The sequence below is a fragment of the Squalius cephalus genome (genome assembly GCF_949319135.1).
Source record: "Squalius cephalus genome assembly, chromosome: 22".
Classification (NCBI taxonomy): domain Eukaryota; kingdom Metazoa; phylum Chordata; class Actinopteri; order Cypriniformes; family Leuciscidae; genus Squalius; species Squalius cephalus.
Genome location: NC_137143.1, coordinates 28380835 through 28394849, shown reverse-complemented (window position 1 = coordinate 28394849; position 14015 = coordinate 28380835). Strand labels below are relative to the sequence as shown.

At 36.9% G+C, this 14015-nt stretch overlaps 2 protein-coding genes across 3 annotated transcripts; one reads left to right on the top strand and one right to left on the bottom strand.

Moving 5' to 3' along the window:
• Positions 1-66: 66 nt before the first annotated feature.
• Positions 67-9360, top strand: ninj1 (ninjurin 1). The gene is made up of 3 exons (XM_079856961.1): positions 67-240; positions 5767-6007; positions 7956-9360. Exons 1-3 carry the CDS (start codon positions 184-186, stop codon positions 8099-8101), a joined length of 444 nt encoding a protein of 147 aa, XP_079713087.1. The 5' UTR covers positions 67-183; the 3' UTR covers positions 8102-9360.
• Positions 9325-13800, bottom strand: card19 (caspase recruitment domain family, member 19; the record flags this gene model as incomplete). Of its 2 annotated transcripts, XM_079856959.1 has the most annotated exons (6): positions 9325-10344; positions 10429-10494; positions 10583-10645; positions 11327-11483; positions 11589-11728; positions 13726-13800. In XM_079856959.1, the coding sequence occupies 6 exons, from the start codon at positions 13730-13732 to the stop codon at positions 10238-10240; spliced, it is 540 nt and encodes a 179-aa protein (XP_079713085.1). In that variant the 3' UTR covers positions 9325-10237. The 2 variants fall into 2 exon arrangements, with proteins under 2 accessions (XP_079713085.1, XP_079713086.1); XM_079856960.1 differs by lacking the exon at positions 13726-13800 and having other exon boundaries at positions 11589-11735.
• Positions 13801-14015: the final 215 nt, after the last annotated feature.

Here is a 14015-nt window from a genome sequence, read left to right as displayed (position 1 = left end):
TTTACATCTTCCAGCTGAAATGATTGAAGAGATCCGACTCAGAAGAATGAATCGGACAGCTCTACTGCAGTGATTGGCAGTCGTTTGTCCAGCCTCCATGAGATCATAATGCACCACAAACACTCTGAAACCCAGCTATTTAAGGACTGTTAGATACGGATACATACAACCAAAGGAAGGATTATGGCTTCAGAAGAGATAGAGTTAAATGGAGATGCTAACAGAGGTGATTCGGGAGAGGTGAGTGATTCTGAACCGATCAAGAGCAAACGCATCCGCCGATGGGATATTAGTATAAAAGTTGAACCTATTACAGCATACTGGTGTCCATGAAATCCATTGGGGTTAGACAAAAATACATTGACCGAATAGCACTCTTATGTCGAAGGGTTTGATTGAGGAGTCTGAACGCGTTTCTTTTTTTTTTTAAATGGTCACTATAGGAATGAGGCTGTGAACGTTTTCCAGTATAATCCTCCATACTGTAATGCAATTGTATGGATGAGTCTACCTTAACTGATGGGATGGGGGTAAATCTTGTAGGTCGAAGTGGCTTTCGACTGTCCGGGATGTTTGTTTTCCAGGAACGGAAAGTTGTGAGTGGCAACGAGTATTCGCTTACGCGACACAAAAGCGGTTGAAAGTCGAGAAACAAACCTCTTATTCATTACTATGGTGTTCCGCTCCGCTTCGTCCAGACCGATGATGAGATCACCGGGCCGTGTAACCCTCAACAATATAGACTCAGAAAGACACTAATAAACTCTGTCAGTTGAGGCGACACATAACTCGCATTTAAAACGCGGTATAAATGCATTGGATTGTACAGCGTTGTCTACACAAACACACCATAACTGTTGCACACGACACGAAAATAAGTAAATAGCCTAAATATTAACAAAAATAACATAACATTATTCAACATAAGTCAATTCATAACTAACTTTATATCTCACTGTATGAGATGTTTTAAGAACGAAATTCCGAGAGTGAACATTTCCCTCAATATTTAATATACTGAATGTATTCTCTTTTATATATATAACAAATTAGGCTATTTATTTATATATAGTAGTTCCTACTAACTAGAACTTCCTACTTGCTACTACTAGACTTGTGGGTATATTTTAGGCTAAAATATATGGAAAGTGTGTATTTTAAGTGATGTGACAGATCACCATTTCTCATTAGAAGTCTCTTTCTAATGTTGCCATTAATTAATGCTTTTCACTAAATTAAACTTTGAATTTTAATGTGTTGTTTTTACACTTACATTAATGTTTGCACTGAAAATAAATTTGAGGTGGAGTGGTTAGAGCGACTAGAGCAACATCTTACTACCAGTGTTTTTTCTGTCCAGCAAACATCCTGAGACACACAAAATCAAACATATCATCATTCCTGTGGGCAACACCAATGTTTAAGACATTGTGAGTTTAGGCAGACTGAAAGGGCAGTGATTTCCATGTGGCTATAATTTCTATGCCAAGTGGAAAAGACACCTCCACCTCCATCGCACCTTTGGTATGATGTAATATTTGAGTAATATTATGGTCAACTGCACCACTGATTTTAATACTAGTGCCACAGGTCCATAAATAGTCTACCTCCAAAGGAAAACAAGAAATGACATTCAACACATGAAGGTATAGGCTAAAGTTTAACAGACGCAAGTATAATTGTGAATGTATTGTAGTTCCAGGTTTTTTGATCCTATTGCAGTTACATATCACTTTGCCATATTGAAATGGCAGCTGTGCTGTTTTAAGCAAAATACTTAATCTGAGATAGTGAAGTGGTTCTAAATACCGTCTGAAAAACAAGATAAACACATACAGAAAAGTAGATGTGGTAACTGCAATAATTCACTTTGGACCGCTACCTTAATTAAAATATATGCTGGTTTTTAACACCTCAGCAGTGCATTGATTTTCAATAATAGTTACAGAATGAATATATTATATATATTAACATTATGAACAGGGCTTTGAAAAGTGCTGAACTACCCTAGGCTGCCCATGTAAGTCATTATAATCTGCTGGGGTTGCCATGTCTTTATGTTTATGATAGCTTTATTTATGTGTATGCAATTGTTTAATTTAAGTGTAGCCTGTGGAACTTTTCTGCCATCTCCGGGATTACATAACATTTTGTTTTTTAATAGAGCTGCTAGATCCATAGCAAGAAAGAGGAAGAGACCCCAGGCTGTTACATTTAGATAACTGGTTCAGTTTTCTCTGGAAGGGTGTTGTATAGTCAGCAGGGCTTGACAACAACACCCGCCAACCCGCCAAATCCGGTGGATTTCAGCAGCGGCGTGTAGCGCAGTCACTACACACTTTAATTGTAGTCTTTTAAAAAGGCATCTGAAATAATAAACTAAGTGCAATGTAGTGTTGTCAAAAATATAAATTTTTATTGGCTGAAACACTTCCAATACTCATTTTCTGAAACACTTCCAATACTCATTTTCCACAGAACAGATAGGCTACACGATACCAGCTGCACTTTCTCACTCTCATTTCTCCGACAGCGAGTTACACGCAAACCCGCCTCCCCTCACTCACTCGTTTCATTTGCTCTGGATGAATATTGTTGCTGTTACAGCTTGAATTTCAGCGTGGGATTGCGCGTTTTGAGCATAATTTTACTCATTCCCGCAGATTTTGTTCTCACACCCAAAGTGCGTGCACATAAAGTCGCCTCTCAGTACTAAATTTAGTTCTTTTTCGCTGCTTATTGCGCTTAAACAGTCAAATACACTCAAAATAATGTAAAAATGACGGTCTTTATGAGTATTCATGTAAACAGGGTCAGTTATGTTTTAAGTGAACATTTACAGTTGAGAAAGAAAACACTTGTAACAGTATAATGGATCAGTGTGCCAGGCCTTAAAGTGACAGTAGCCTAATATAACTGCTGTCAAATTATGAGATAATATCAAAAATATCTATATGACAGTTTTTCCCCATGGTATCAATGTCAAAATTGTGGCCAGTGAAAATGCTGAGTAGCTAATAACTTTGGAAAACCACTAGCCACAGCCTGTGTGTCAGCATCGGAATATTAAGGGGTTCATGGAAAGAGGGAAGCTGGACTGAACCACTCCCAAAGTCAACACTTGTCCAGCACTCCACCTAAGAGCCTGGACAACATTTGGGTATGCAGCCAGTTTAACCAATGTCGAGACATTTTTTTGACATTTCATAAACTTAGTAGTCTGGGGGCGTTAATACATTTTTGTTAACATTGAAGACGCAAGTCTGCTTAGCAGCTGGTGAGAGTCAAGTAACACAAAGCAGACGTAATAATGTGACACCAAAAGCACACCTGCAGCCTGACCTCTCCTCCACCATAGAGAAGAATAATGCTTTTGTGTTCACAGAGCCGCATTAGCGAGAGGCATACAGAGCTCTTCCTCTTAGTGTTCTCAGAAAGGTAAATCTCACGGATCACATGACCAGTTGTATATTATCTTGTTTAAAAAGAAAGAGCCCAATTTTGGCCAAGCTTTAGCTGTCGGACAGATGGCCTCACATTTGACTCTAGGTTCTGTGGCTGTAAAACAAGGCCAAATCATCCTCCCTTCACCACAGTGCTGGACCGTTGGTTTGAGGTGTTCGTGCTGATATGCTGTGTTTGGTTTTTGCCAAACGTGCCGCTGTACATTATGGACAAACATCTCCACTTTGGTCTCGTCTGTCCAAAGGACATTGTTCCAGAAGTCTTGTGGTTTGTCCAAATGCTGCCATGTTCTTTTTAGAGAGAAGAGGCTTTCTCCTGGCAACCCTTCCAAACAAGCTGTAGCCTACTTGTCAGTATTTTTCTGATTGTATTGTCACTTTAACATGTTAACTGAGGCGTGTAGAGTCTGAGGTTTAGCTCTTGTTTTTCTTTCGATTTCTGGGAGCATTGCACGGTCTGACCTTGGGGTGAATTTGCTGGAACATCCACTCATGGGAAGATTGGCAACTGTCTGGAATGTTTTCCTCTTGTGAATTATCTTCCTCGCTGTAGAATGATAGACTTCAAATAGTTTGGAAATGGCTGTATAGCCCTTCCTAGATTGATGGTAGCAACTGCAATTGCTTCTCTAAAATCATGCCTGACTGCTACTTACTCTCTTAATTCCTATAGAAGCAGTAAGGCTTACTACTTAGTTTGTCACCCATGGCTTCTCCATTTTGGCCTAGTTTTTGTTAAATAAATAATGACATGATGTCATATGTCACATGTTGTTGTTCATCTGAGGTTGTATTTACCTCATTTTAAGACCTGCCAAGGACCAGATGATCCTAATATGTAAAACCATAGAATTTAGGGTGTCCTAACTTTCCTTTAATTTTCACGACTATACAGTATAAATTAACATCGATTAATGGTTCCCAATAAAATCTATAACATGCATTTACAAAATAGATTGGGTTTACTGCAAACTTAAAGGAAGTTTTAAGTACTTTGTGCATTTGTGTTGTTTCTAAGAACGGCCCTTACCAATGGTTGAATAACTATTGCAAGGCCTCTTATGTCTTATTGCTTAATAATAGGACTTTTACAACTCTTGTTATTTGTATTCTTTTAATGTGACCAGTTAGTCCAGTGACTCTAATGCTTCAAGTGTAGTTGTTGAACATCACAGAGAGGAATTCTAATCTACCAAAAAGCAGCTTTAACAGGATAAGAATTATTACGTTTTCATTTAAAGAAACACTCAGTCATGAATAGAAAATTCTACTGGAATGAAAGCTTTAGGGAATTAATTTGACTTTTGAAAAGTTTCTGTGGTACAGAGGTTTCTGTAACCCTACCAGTGATTTTCAATATCCCATGCACTTGTGTTTAAAACAGAAGGAAGGAAATCATGCAGGGCCAAATAACTGCTCACCCCTTCCTTTCACACATACCACAAACATCTCTTATCCTTGAGAGAAAAAAACAACTGACTTTCAGTTCCTTCTAAAACTGAGAAATGTGAACAAAGATGACCCATTACAGCAATTCATCTAATGAATAGATGGGGTATTGTAGGGCAAAAGACATTGCGCATAAGTCAGATTCTATGCAAATTATAAGTCTCCAACAACCATAATCGATTTAAGTATACTGTGATCTATCTAAGTAGGGGCATGTTGCTTTATCAAAATCATGGTCCTCAAACAATATTTCTATGAAACTGTCAAAGCCTACAGCCTTAACCGAACCCTTGAATCAGAGAACAATGTAAACAACATAAGGCGATGATAATGTTTACTAACTTAAACCCTAAAATATGTTTTTTGTTCCATAAAAGGATCCTTTCCCGACTAGGGTAAATCATTTTGAACTGTTTGCAAACAGGGTTATCATTATTAACTTAAAAAAAAACTTAAGTAAATTTAAATGAGAAATGTTGTCTTGCATGCCAGAGAACTGAAATAAGTTTAAGTTGAAGCAATAGAATTACTGGAAATAAACTGGAAAATGGAAATAAATAAAAACTAAAACTGAACAAAAAATAAAACTGAAATAAAAATAATTAAATAATTATTAATATTAAAAAAATGAATACAAATGTAACTAACTTAGTTAATGAAAAGTGAATATATAAAAATATAAGCCAACTGAAAATATTAGCAAATCTATACTAGTATAAAAATGATTCTAAAATAACACTGTTTGCACATATTTTCCCCATCTACCTCTGTAAACATTGCATGATGCTCACATACTCATTACCTTGTCTGTTTATAAGTAACATCACATGTGGGTTTTCATGGTTGTGTTCAGCGTCCTCAGCACAGCCGCTGGTCAAGGAACAGGAACACCCCAATTAACATGAACCATTACGCCAATAAGAAGAGTGCAGCGGAGAGCATGCTGGATATAGCCCTGCTGATGGCCAACGCATCCCAGCTGAAGACCGTGGTGGAGCTGGGACCCTCGTTCTCCTTCTACACCCCTCTCATCAGCCTCATCAGCATCTCCCTCATCCTCCAGATCATCGTGGGGGTCTTGCTCATCTTCATAGGTGAGAGAAGCTCATCCAAACAGAGAACCCAAAATATAGAGACAAGAATTAATACATGATTAGATATCCACCTTCCATAGGATATCTAATCATATATATATATATATACATATATATATACAGTATATGTACTGTATGTATGTGTGTGTATATATATATATATATATATATATACTGTATATATATGTATATACATACACACACACACACACGTTTAAGACCACAAGAAACCATTTAAATGAAACCTTTTTAAACTGGTTGTGTAGTATGTAAAGCAGTATGCAAATATTTCTTTTTGTGAGTAAATTTACTGGCTCCCATGTTTTTCCAAACCCACATGACTTTATATGAACACACAAGAGACGTTCTAAGGAGTGTTCATGCTCTCCTCCATAGATTGGAAGTGTTAAGCTCTTAAAAAGGACAAAAAGAAACATGAAAACATGATAAAAGTACTCAGTACGATGTCGACACTATATTCCAAGTCTTTTGAGATCATTTGATAACTTTGTGTGAGTAAAATATTAAAATTTAAAGGGACGGTTCAGAGTCATTTCAACCTAGGGTCCTTTAAACCATGACCTTGAGCCAAACTTTTTTCCCCTTGGTTGAACATTAACATTATTAAAGGGGAACTATGCAGTTTTTTTTTTTAGCTTAATTTACCTTAACTGAACCGCTTTGGAGTCACTGGAATGGTTATATGACTTTTTTAGGGTTGAACGGTGGCCGTCTAGCTTCCCTCTAGCACCTGTGAGTGGAAAAAAACACCCTTGCAACTTTGGGACGGCTCAGCGTGATATCAGGACTGCCAGGAATTTTATGGGCTTTTCCCAAATCAAAGAAGTGACCTTGGCGTCTGGGTTAGCGGTAGCATAAGCCATCAGGCAATTGTTATTTAAATAAACTCCTGATGTACTTACAAACTTTCCAATGCCTCGTTTTATGAGTACAGAACCTATTTGTACTACTGTATAAGTCTGGTACCATTCTCACATTCTGGATCCATTAGCGCCTGCACTAAGCCATTCAGCTGATATCTCTAAATAAGCTCTAACTTTAATAATGTTCAACCAAGGGGAAAAAAGCTTCTGGGGGGGGGGGTTTGGCTCGAGGTCAAGGTGCAAAGGACCCTAGGTTGAAATTACTCCGAACCATCCCTTTAAGTCATTATTCAATGAAAATATTGCTAAAAATAACTCGATTTCTAAGAAAGAAAAGTTATACAGGGTTTCGGGTGAACTTTTCCTAAAATTTGGCCATTCGATCAAATAATAATATCTAAAAGGAGATTACAGTCTGTCAGTTTCATTGAATACATAGCATTTCATGTGCACAGTATACATACAGTACTGCATAATAAAATAATATAATAAAACCAATAAAATAGTACTAGTATATACGTAGCAGAAAGGTTGTAATACAATTAGTATTTCATGATGCTTGTATCAGGTGGTAAAAGTTTCCCATTAGGAACGTTTTTACTTTTACTTTTATTTTTGTCCACATAGTGAGTAAGAGCAGATGAATCATTCTGTTGAGAAAGAGGTTCTGACATAATTTGAGAAATATCCCTTCCTCTCTTTTCAACATAAACAGCATCCAGCCTCCTGTTTCTAGCAATCATTAACTGTCTGGTACTTCTTTAAACGCAACTCTGTCCTTTACAGTGGAATCCATTGTTAACACAATCATCTTGTAATTGGGGTAAAATAAGCTTCATTTTTAATATTGAAGGTTTTACAGTAATCATGAAGGTTCTTTTGAACTTGAGCAATGAGTAAAGTGTGTGATGTTGTAGATTTTGACACCATATAATTATTTTCCAGGCCCGAATTTGCCCTTTCATTTTTATTTAAGAAGCTGTTAAATCAGTTTAATAACCTTTTCTTTTATGTAAAAGTTCTGAATTACATAATGATCTGCTGTTATTGCTTTTGTTCTGCAGTGAAGTGGAATCTGAATGACTCAAGTAAACACTTCATTCTGAATCTTCTGGAGAACATCACCACAGCTCTCGTGTTTATCATCGTAGTTGTAAATGTTTTCATCACAGCATTTGGCGTCCAAAGACCAGAAGAGAAAAAATCTTAACAGGCAATGCTGGTCAGGGTTTCCTACAGATATATATAGTTGGACATTTATTATCAAAAATGATGTGTAGTCATGAAATACTCAAATGTGCCTCTATGTAAATATGCCTTATGTTTTACATGAAGAAACTTTGTTTTTAGTCCCAGAAATGAGGCGATAACAGGTTAGATAATATAACATGTGAATCATAAATTATGATGAAAACAAATGTAATTTTAAAAATTACAATTACATATAATTGTTATATGGGTAATTGTTTAATTACATAATGCACTGTAATGATAAAATTGGAACAAAAATTCTAATAGAATCATTACTTTCTGACTTACACATGTTAAGTCCCAAAGAACAGCCAAACAATGGTCCATGTGACACCTTCAAGCCTGAAATGAACAGTAACTCCTCACCTCACATGTGACCTTCATACTGCCTACCTGATAGTCTCCAGACACTGTATTAGCGGCCTATAGGGAGGAGATGTATAGATTCATTTATGTGTGGTTCAACACATTGCAACTCTCTCGCACAGCACGTTTGGGTTTTTTACTTTAGAGGCCTTGCTGCATGAATAAGAAAGTAAGGATAAATTGCTTAAGAATTTAGATCCAGATCTTTTCTCACAAACTTCAGTACCTTCACTATACATGAATATAAATTATCTTACATATAGCACATTTTCTTTTATTAGTCACCCACAAAAATCGTATCTGTAGCTTTGTTGTTGTTCAATTTGTAGCCTAATGCACGTTGTCTGTTTGCATTGACTATATAAGAGCGCCCTCTGCTGACTAGGATCTACAATGTCCTTTTCTTTCAAAACTGTAATGCTGTTTAGTGTTTTCATATTTGTTGTGATCATTCACGATCAAATGTTTATATATTTCTTGAACTTTTTGTACATTTTATATGGATATCATTTGAATAAATGACCAAAGATGTTTTTCATTTTTAGATAACTGGATTGTGTCATAAAAGAAAACCAAATCATGAAACAGAAGTGCATTTAGTCATTATTACAGTGTAGAGATCAATTGTAGAGCTACTTACAAATGCCTCCATGTTCATATTGCACTCTGGTCTTTTTGATGCTGCTGTATTAAAGGGCAAAACATTTATTCTGATATCAATGGAAAAAATACTTCTTTTTTGGGGGGAACTCGTCCACAGGTGTTTGTTTTGGTATATCAAGACATAAAAATCAAATGAATCTCCAAATACATTAGTAACACTTCCAAAGCATTGTTTTATTAAACCCTGACAAAAAAAAAAAAAAAAAAAAAAAATACAGTTTCTCAGTTAACTATTGTGAATGTTTCAAGGCTGAAAATAACAGTTTCAAATAAGATTTACAAAACAGTCGCACTGCAGAAACAAGGCCACAAGTTGATATCAATTATTAGTACACAACCCAGTGCAAACATGCTGTCAGTATAAAAGTAAACTATATAAACATGCTCAAATAAAATATACCTGTTTAAACCTCAGCCCAAAACAAAATGTATTACAAAGTAACAAGCTCTCAATACTCAGAGGATCAGCTTTACCTGTAGTCTTTAGTGTCTTACGTGTCAAAATATTCTGACACGTTGATCTACATGATTTGTCGTGTTTATCCAGTTTTGTATGTACTAAATAGTGTAGTGAATTTGGAAATGTGGACCCCTTTGTGTCCACACTTTACTAATATAATTTTAGACAGTCTGTGAGAATTGAAAGGTATTGACTATACATAATATAGAAATAAGTTTTAACAATAAATGCACAAACAAAATAAGGGTTGCATCATTAACAGCAGCTCTGCATGTTAACTTCAACTGAATACTTTAGTGTAAGAGAGTTTGTTTAATAGTAATGAGTTCCTGCTCTTTTTATGGCATGTAATAAATGGCTATTATTTCGAATGCATAACTGTATGTAGTTATATAAATCATTATATTGTTATATTTAAAACTGTAACAAGAGATTCCATATTTAGGCACGAAACCTTAAAGTTAAATCTTTGGACTTTTGCCTCATGGCAATCATTTCTGTATATACATAGTATATATACCTGAATTCAAATATTTTTTTGATATGTTTGACATGGATATTTGAGTATTTTTGAATCAACTTTTTTTTAAGGCAGCAAAAAATCCATTATTTTCCATCTTCTGTGTACCAGATGAGAACGTCTCGCACTTTTCTACTGAGACCCATCGCGGCCAGACCCAGAGCGCTGCTGGAGCCTGACACCTGCTTGGACTCTGCAGATAAAAACAGGCGCTTTCAGTCTAGGGGATGGATTTTTTGATGTGGGTATGAAGATATTAACAAGTTTGTGCACTTACCACCATAGTAATACAGCAGAGCTGCTCCTACAGCCACACTGAAACAACTGAGGAAGAAAAACGGACCTGTGCAATGACAAAAAACATGATGGAACATCACTTATGTAAATTGTGTGTGTTTAATAGTGTGTGGTCAAAGAAATAGCTCACTTACTGTGGTCATTTAATACATGTCTTTCTATGGGAATCGGGATTGGGCTGACTGGATCACCAGACTCTACAAAAAAGAATAAAACCTGGTGGTCAAAGTCAAACCAAAAATGAAATCAAGTTTAACCCTCTAGTGCTCTTCGGTCACTTTTGATTTTTTACTTCTTTGGAATGGTAAGGCACTTGGTGACTATTATGGCACTTGCTGTGTGAAAACACACAAAAATTGTGGACATGATTGGAAAAGGTTAAATGGTCCTTAATAAAAAAGTGACACTTTTACTACCCATGGTTAAAAAATGACCACCAAAGAAATTAATGGGAAATTTATAAATATATGAAAATACAGAGAAATCAGCCACATTGCTGAAATAAACACAGCAATGTAGGGGTTAATTGAATTTTGTTTTAAAGAAAAATGATTAATTGTATAGGTAAAAATTGTAAAAACAAATGGATCATAATTATTGCATTAATATTACGTACCATAAAACTACAAAATATCAAATAAAAAATATTATTTAACAAAAATATATTACATTAATTTTACTCAAAAAATGTTTCATTTGAGGTGTTTGGCCACTTTTGACCGAGAGGAGTGTGAGTGTGGAGCACCAGAGGCTTAATAACAGGCTTAAATACATTTCTACAACCACTGCGAATAAGAAATGATATGCGTGGCAAAACCAAATGAATATCCTCAAAAGAATGACGTGGTTGTGAGTGGAAAACGATGATTCAGCCAAACCTCTGAGTCGGAGGCGCGTGGGTAAACTGAAGTAAACGTCTTCCACGTGGAGGTGAAGTGCGCGGTAAAACTCTCGACATGCTTCTTCTCCTTTCTCCTGTAGATGAGACAGCAGCTCCGCCAGCCTGATACAGGTGGGAACATCCAAATCCCTGAACTAATGTTTGGGAAAATCATTATTGGGAAAAATAAGTTATATTACAGATATTCCCTAAAAGACAACTGGACAGTTTCTCTGTATTTCTGAAGGTGGAGCTCTTACTTTGGAGGCCTCCTTGTCAGTCAGGATCTGTGGGTAGATTCGGTTCAGCTGCAGGATGAGCTTATCCACCAGTTCCGTATCAAGACGTCGGTCCGATTTCAGGAACCAGCTGTCTATTCGCAGCTGTTCATGGAAGCTCTCTGTCATTTACAAAGAATAAAGTCATACAGGTTTAGAACAACATGAGCGTAAGTAAATGACAAAAAAAAATGTGTTGGATGAACTAATCCTTTAAAGGCCAACTGAAGTGCCTTGAAACGCGCAGTATTATTCAATTGACGTAATTTGTGTTGACGTAATTTCTGCTGAAACAAGAAGAAATTGTGGGACATGTTGAAAGGCTCCTCCCCTTTTTTACTCAGCCAATGGCATTTAGTGTACAACAGCTTGGCCAGAGCCGTTGAGCTCTAGCCTGGTTAAAACCAGACCAATCTCATGTTATGGTCTGGCAAAGCTCCTTTAATAACTCATTTCCAAAGGGGCGTCACCAACGGACGTCGCTCAAATGCCTCTGGGCGCAATTGGATAGACCTAAAACTCCTAAAACCAATCAGAGCGATCGTCATCGTGTAAAGCCATATGCTGTGTCCCAATTCGCCTAAGTTACACTACGCCATAAAAGTATGTACTCTTTTTGTGAAGAAAATGTATTTACTTTTGAATGTGTAGCAAAAAAGTAGGCAAGCTTTGGGACATACTACTTCGTCATCTTTATCGGACGGATCTATCAAGTGCATCCTGTTACGTAAACTGCCCTGTCAATCATCGTGTCACAGTTAAAATCCTCTATTAAATCTAATTAAATTTCCTACCGTTTCGGAGAGAAATGTAGTAGCACGTTCATCTGCCAGTGGGTCTTTCATGGAGACTGTCCTCATGTGTTTGCAATTTTAATATAATAATGCATTTAAAAGTTGGTGCGCTTCACCAATGGAGTGGACGTCGCTCAAATGCCTCTGGGCGCAATTGGATAGACCTAAAACCAATCAGAGCGATTGTCATCGTGTAAAGCCCGCCTCAACGTTTCTGATTGGTGCCGCGATTTCGACGGCATGGAAATGGGCTTGAATGAGCTCTTTGCCAGACTACTTGCAGAGCAAATCTAAATTTGCCGGAAGTTGTCTGGGTTTTCCCAGGCTAGTTGAGCTCGGTAAAGCCGCAGTTTCTTCTAACCGTTTCTCCCATATCGCTTTAAAATACAGCATTCTGTGCACAATTCAAATGGGTCTGATATGTTTGGTGGTATACGATGCGCATATGATGCGCTCTGTACTATCATGTCTCTGGACCGGAGCTGCAGTGGTTCACGTGACACTAATGTGAAACCAGACTTCATTCGCCCCAATGGAAAGCATGCTTACACTGTCTGAATCGCTCCCTATCCCCTATGTCACCATGTAAAAAATAGTAGGCTAAATGTATTAACAAGTGACAGATTTTAGCCGCAGCTTCAGCGTCTATTTAAAATGTAGGAGCCGGGACGCTTTAGATTCCACAGAGCATTTGATTGGACAGAAAACCTGATGAGAAGCTGAAGTGCAGAGAGATGTCATCAAAATCATTGATCCATATTGGCAGAAGTGAGAGACTGTAAGTTTTTAATGCTTATATCTTCTAAATGTGAATTTTGTCATTGTTTTGGAGCACACTAGCTTATAGATTACAGTAAGGCTAACATTCATTCTAAACACCAAAAAACTTCAATCTTGATTTCATGGGGACTTTAAATAATCCATTCTATTCAAATGAATGCAGTGCACATTTCGGCCAGAAGATGTCACAACTTCATGAATAATATTACATTGAGCAAAGACACGGGGAATGCTTGACTGTCAAATCTACTTTTGAGGGTTATTTTTTTAATGACTTTTAGCCAACAAACCACCTTATAAGTTCAGAAGTACAATATCAGCTGGTTATAGAGCTTCTGAAATGCAACATATTAAGCAGAGTAGACTTTAAGACACCGCAGTAGTCGAGCAACAACTGTCGAAGCAAAACTAGTCGAACCAGTTCAAGTCTGTGAGCAGCGAGTATATGCATCCTATAAAGCACACTTTATAAAGTAAAATTACTATCCTGAGTTCATATTTATACTTCACATCAAACAAAACATCAGTAACAAAGTTTGACTGACCTCCCATTCTGAAGTGCCCTCTGTTGTCTTTTGTTTGGAAACGCCCATGGTGTTGGAGGGGCGGAAACCATGGTGAAAAATTACCGGAAGTTCCGATCAAAACGGGAAAAATGTTACATTATTGAACTTTACGTTTACGCAAATACAGATTATATTGTAAAAAATAGATTCGAATCCCTTTGTATAATAGATGAAACACTTACAACTGCATATTAGTTGTTGACCGGCAAGCAGTGAGCGCTCCATATAACGATTTTGATATTAATAAACACAATCTATTACGTGTATTA

Bases quoted from the DNA above. Each gene is read 5' to 3' on its own strand.
- ninj1 (XM_079856961.1), top strand. From the start codon at position 184: ATGGCTTCAGAAGAGATAGAGTTAAATGGAGATGCTAACAGAGGTGAT. The intron at 241-5,766 runs GTGAGTGATTCT...GGTTGTGTTCAG, and splicing joins ACAGAGGTGATTCGGGAGAG to CGTCCTCAGCACAGCCGCTG. The intron at 6,008-7,955 runs GTGAGAGAAGCT...TTTGTTCTGCAG, and splicing joins GGTCTTGCTCATCTTCATAG to TGAAGTGGAATCTGAATGAC.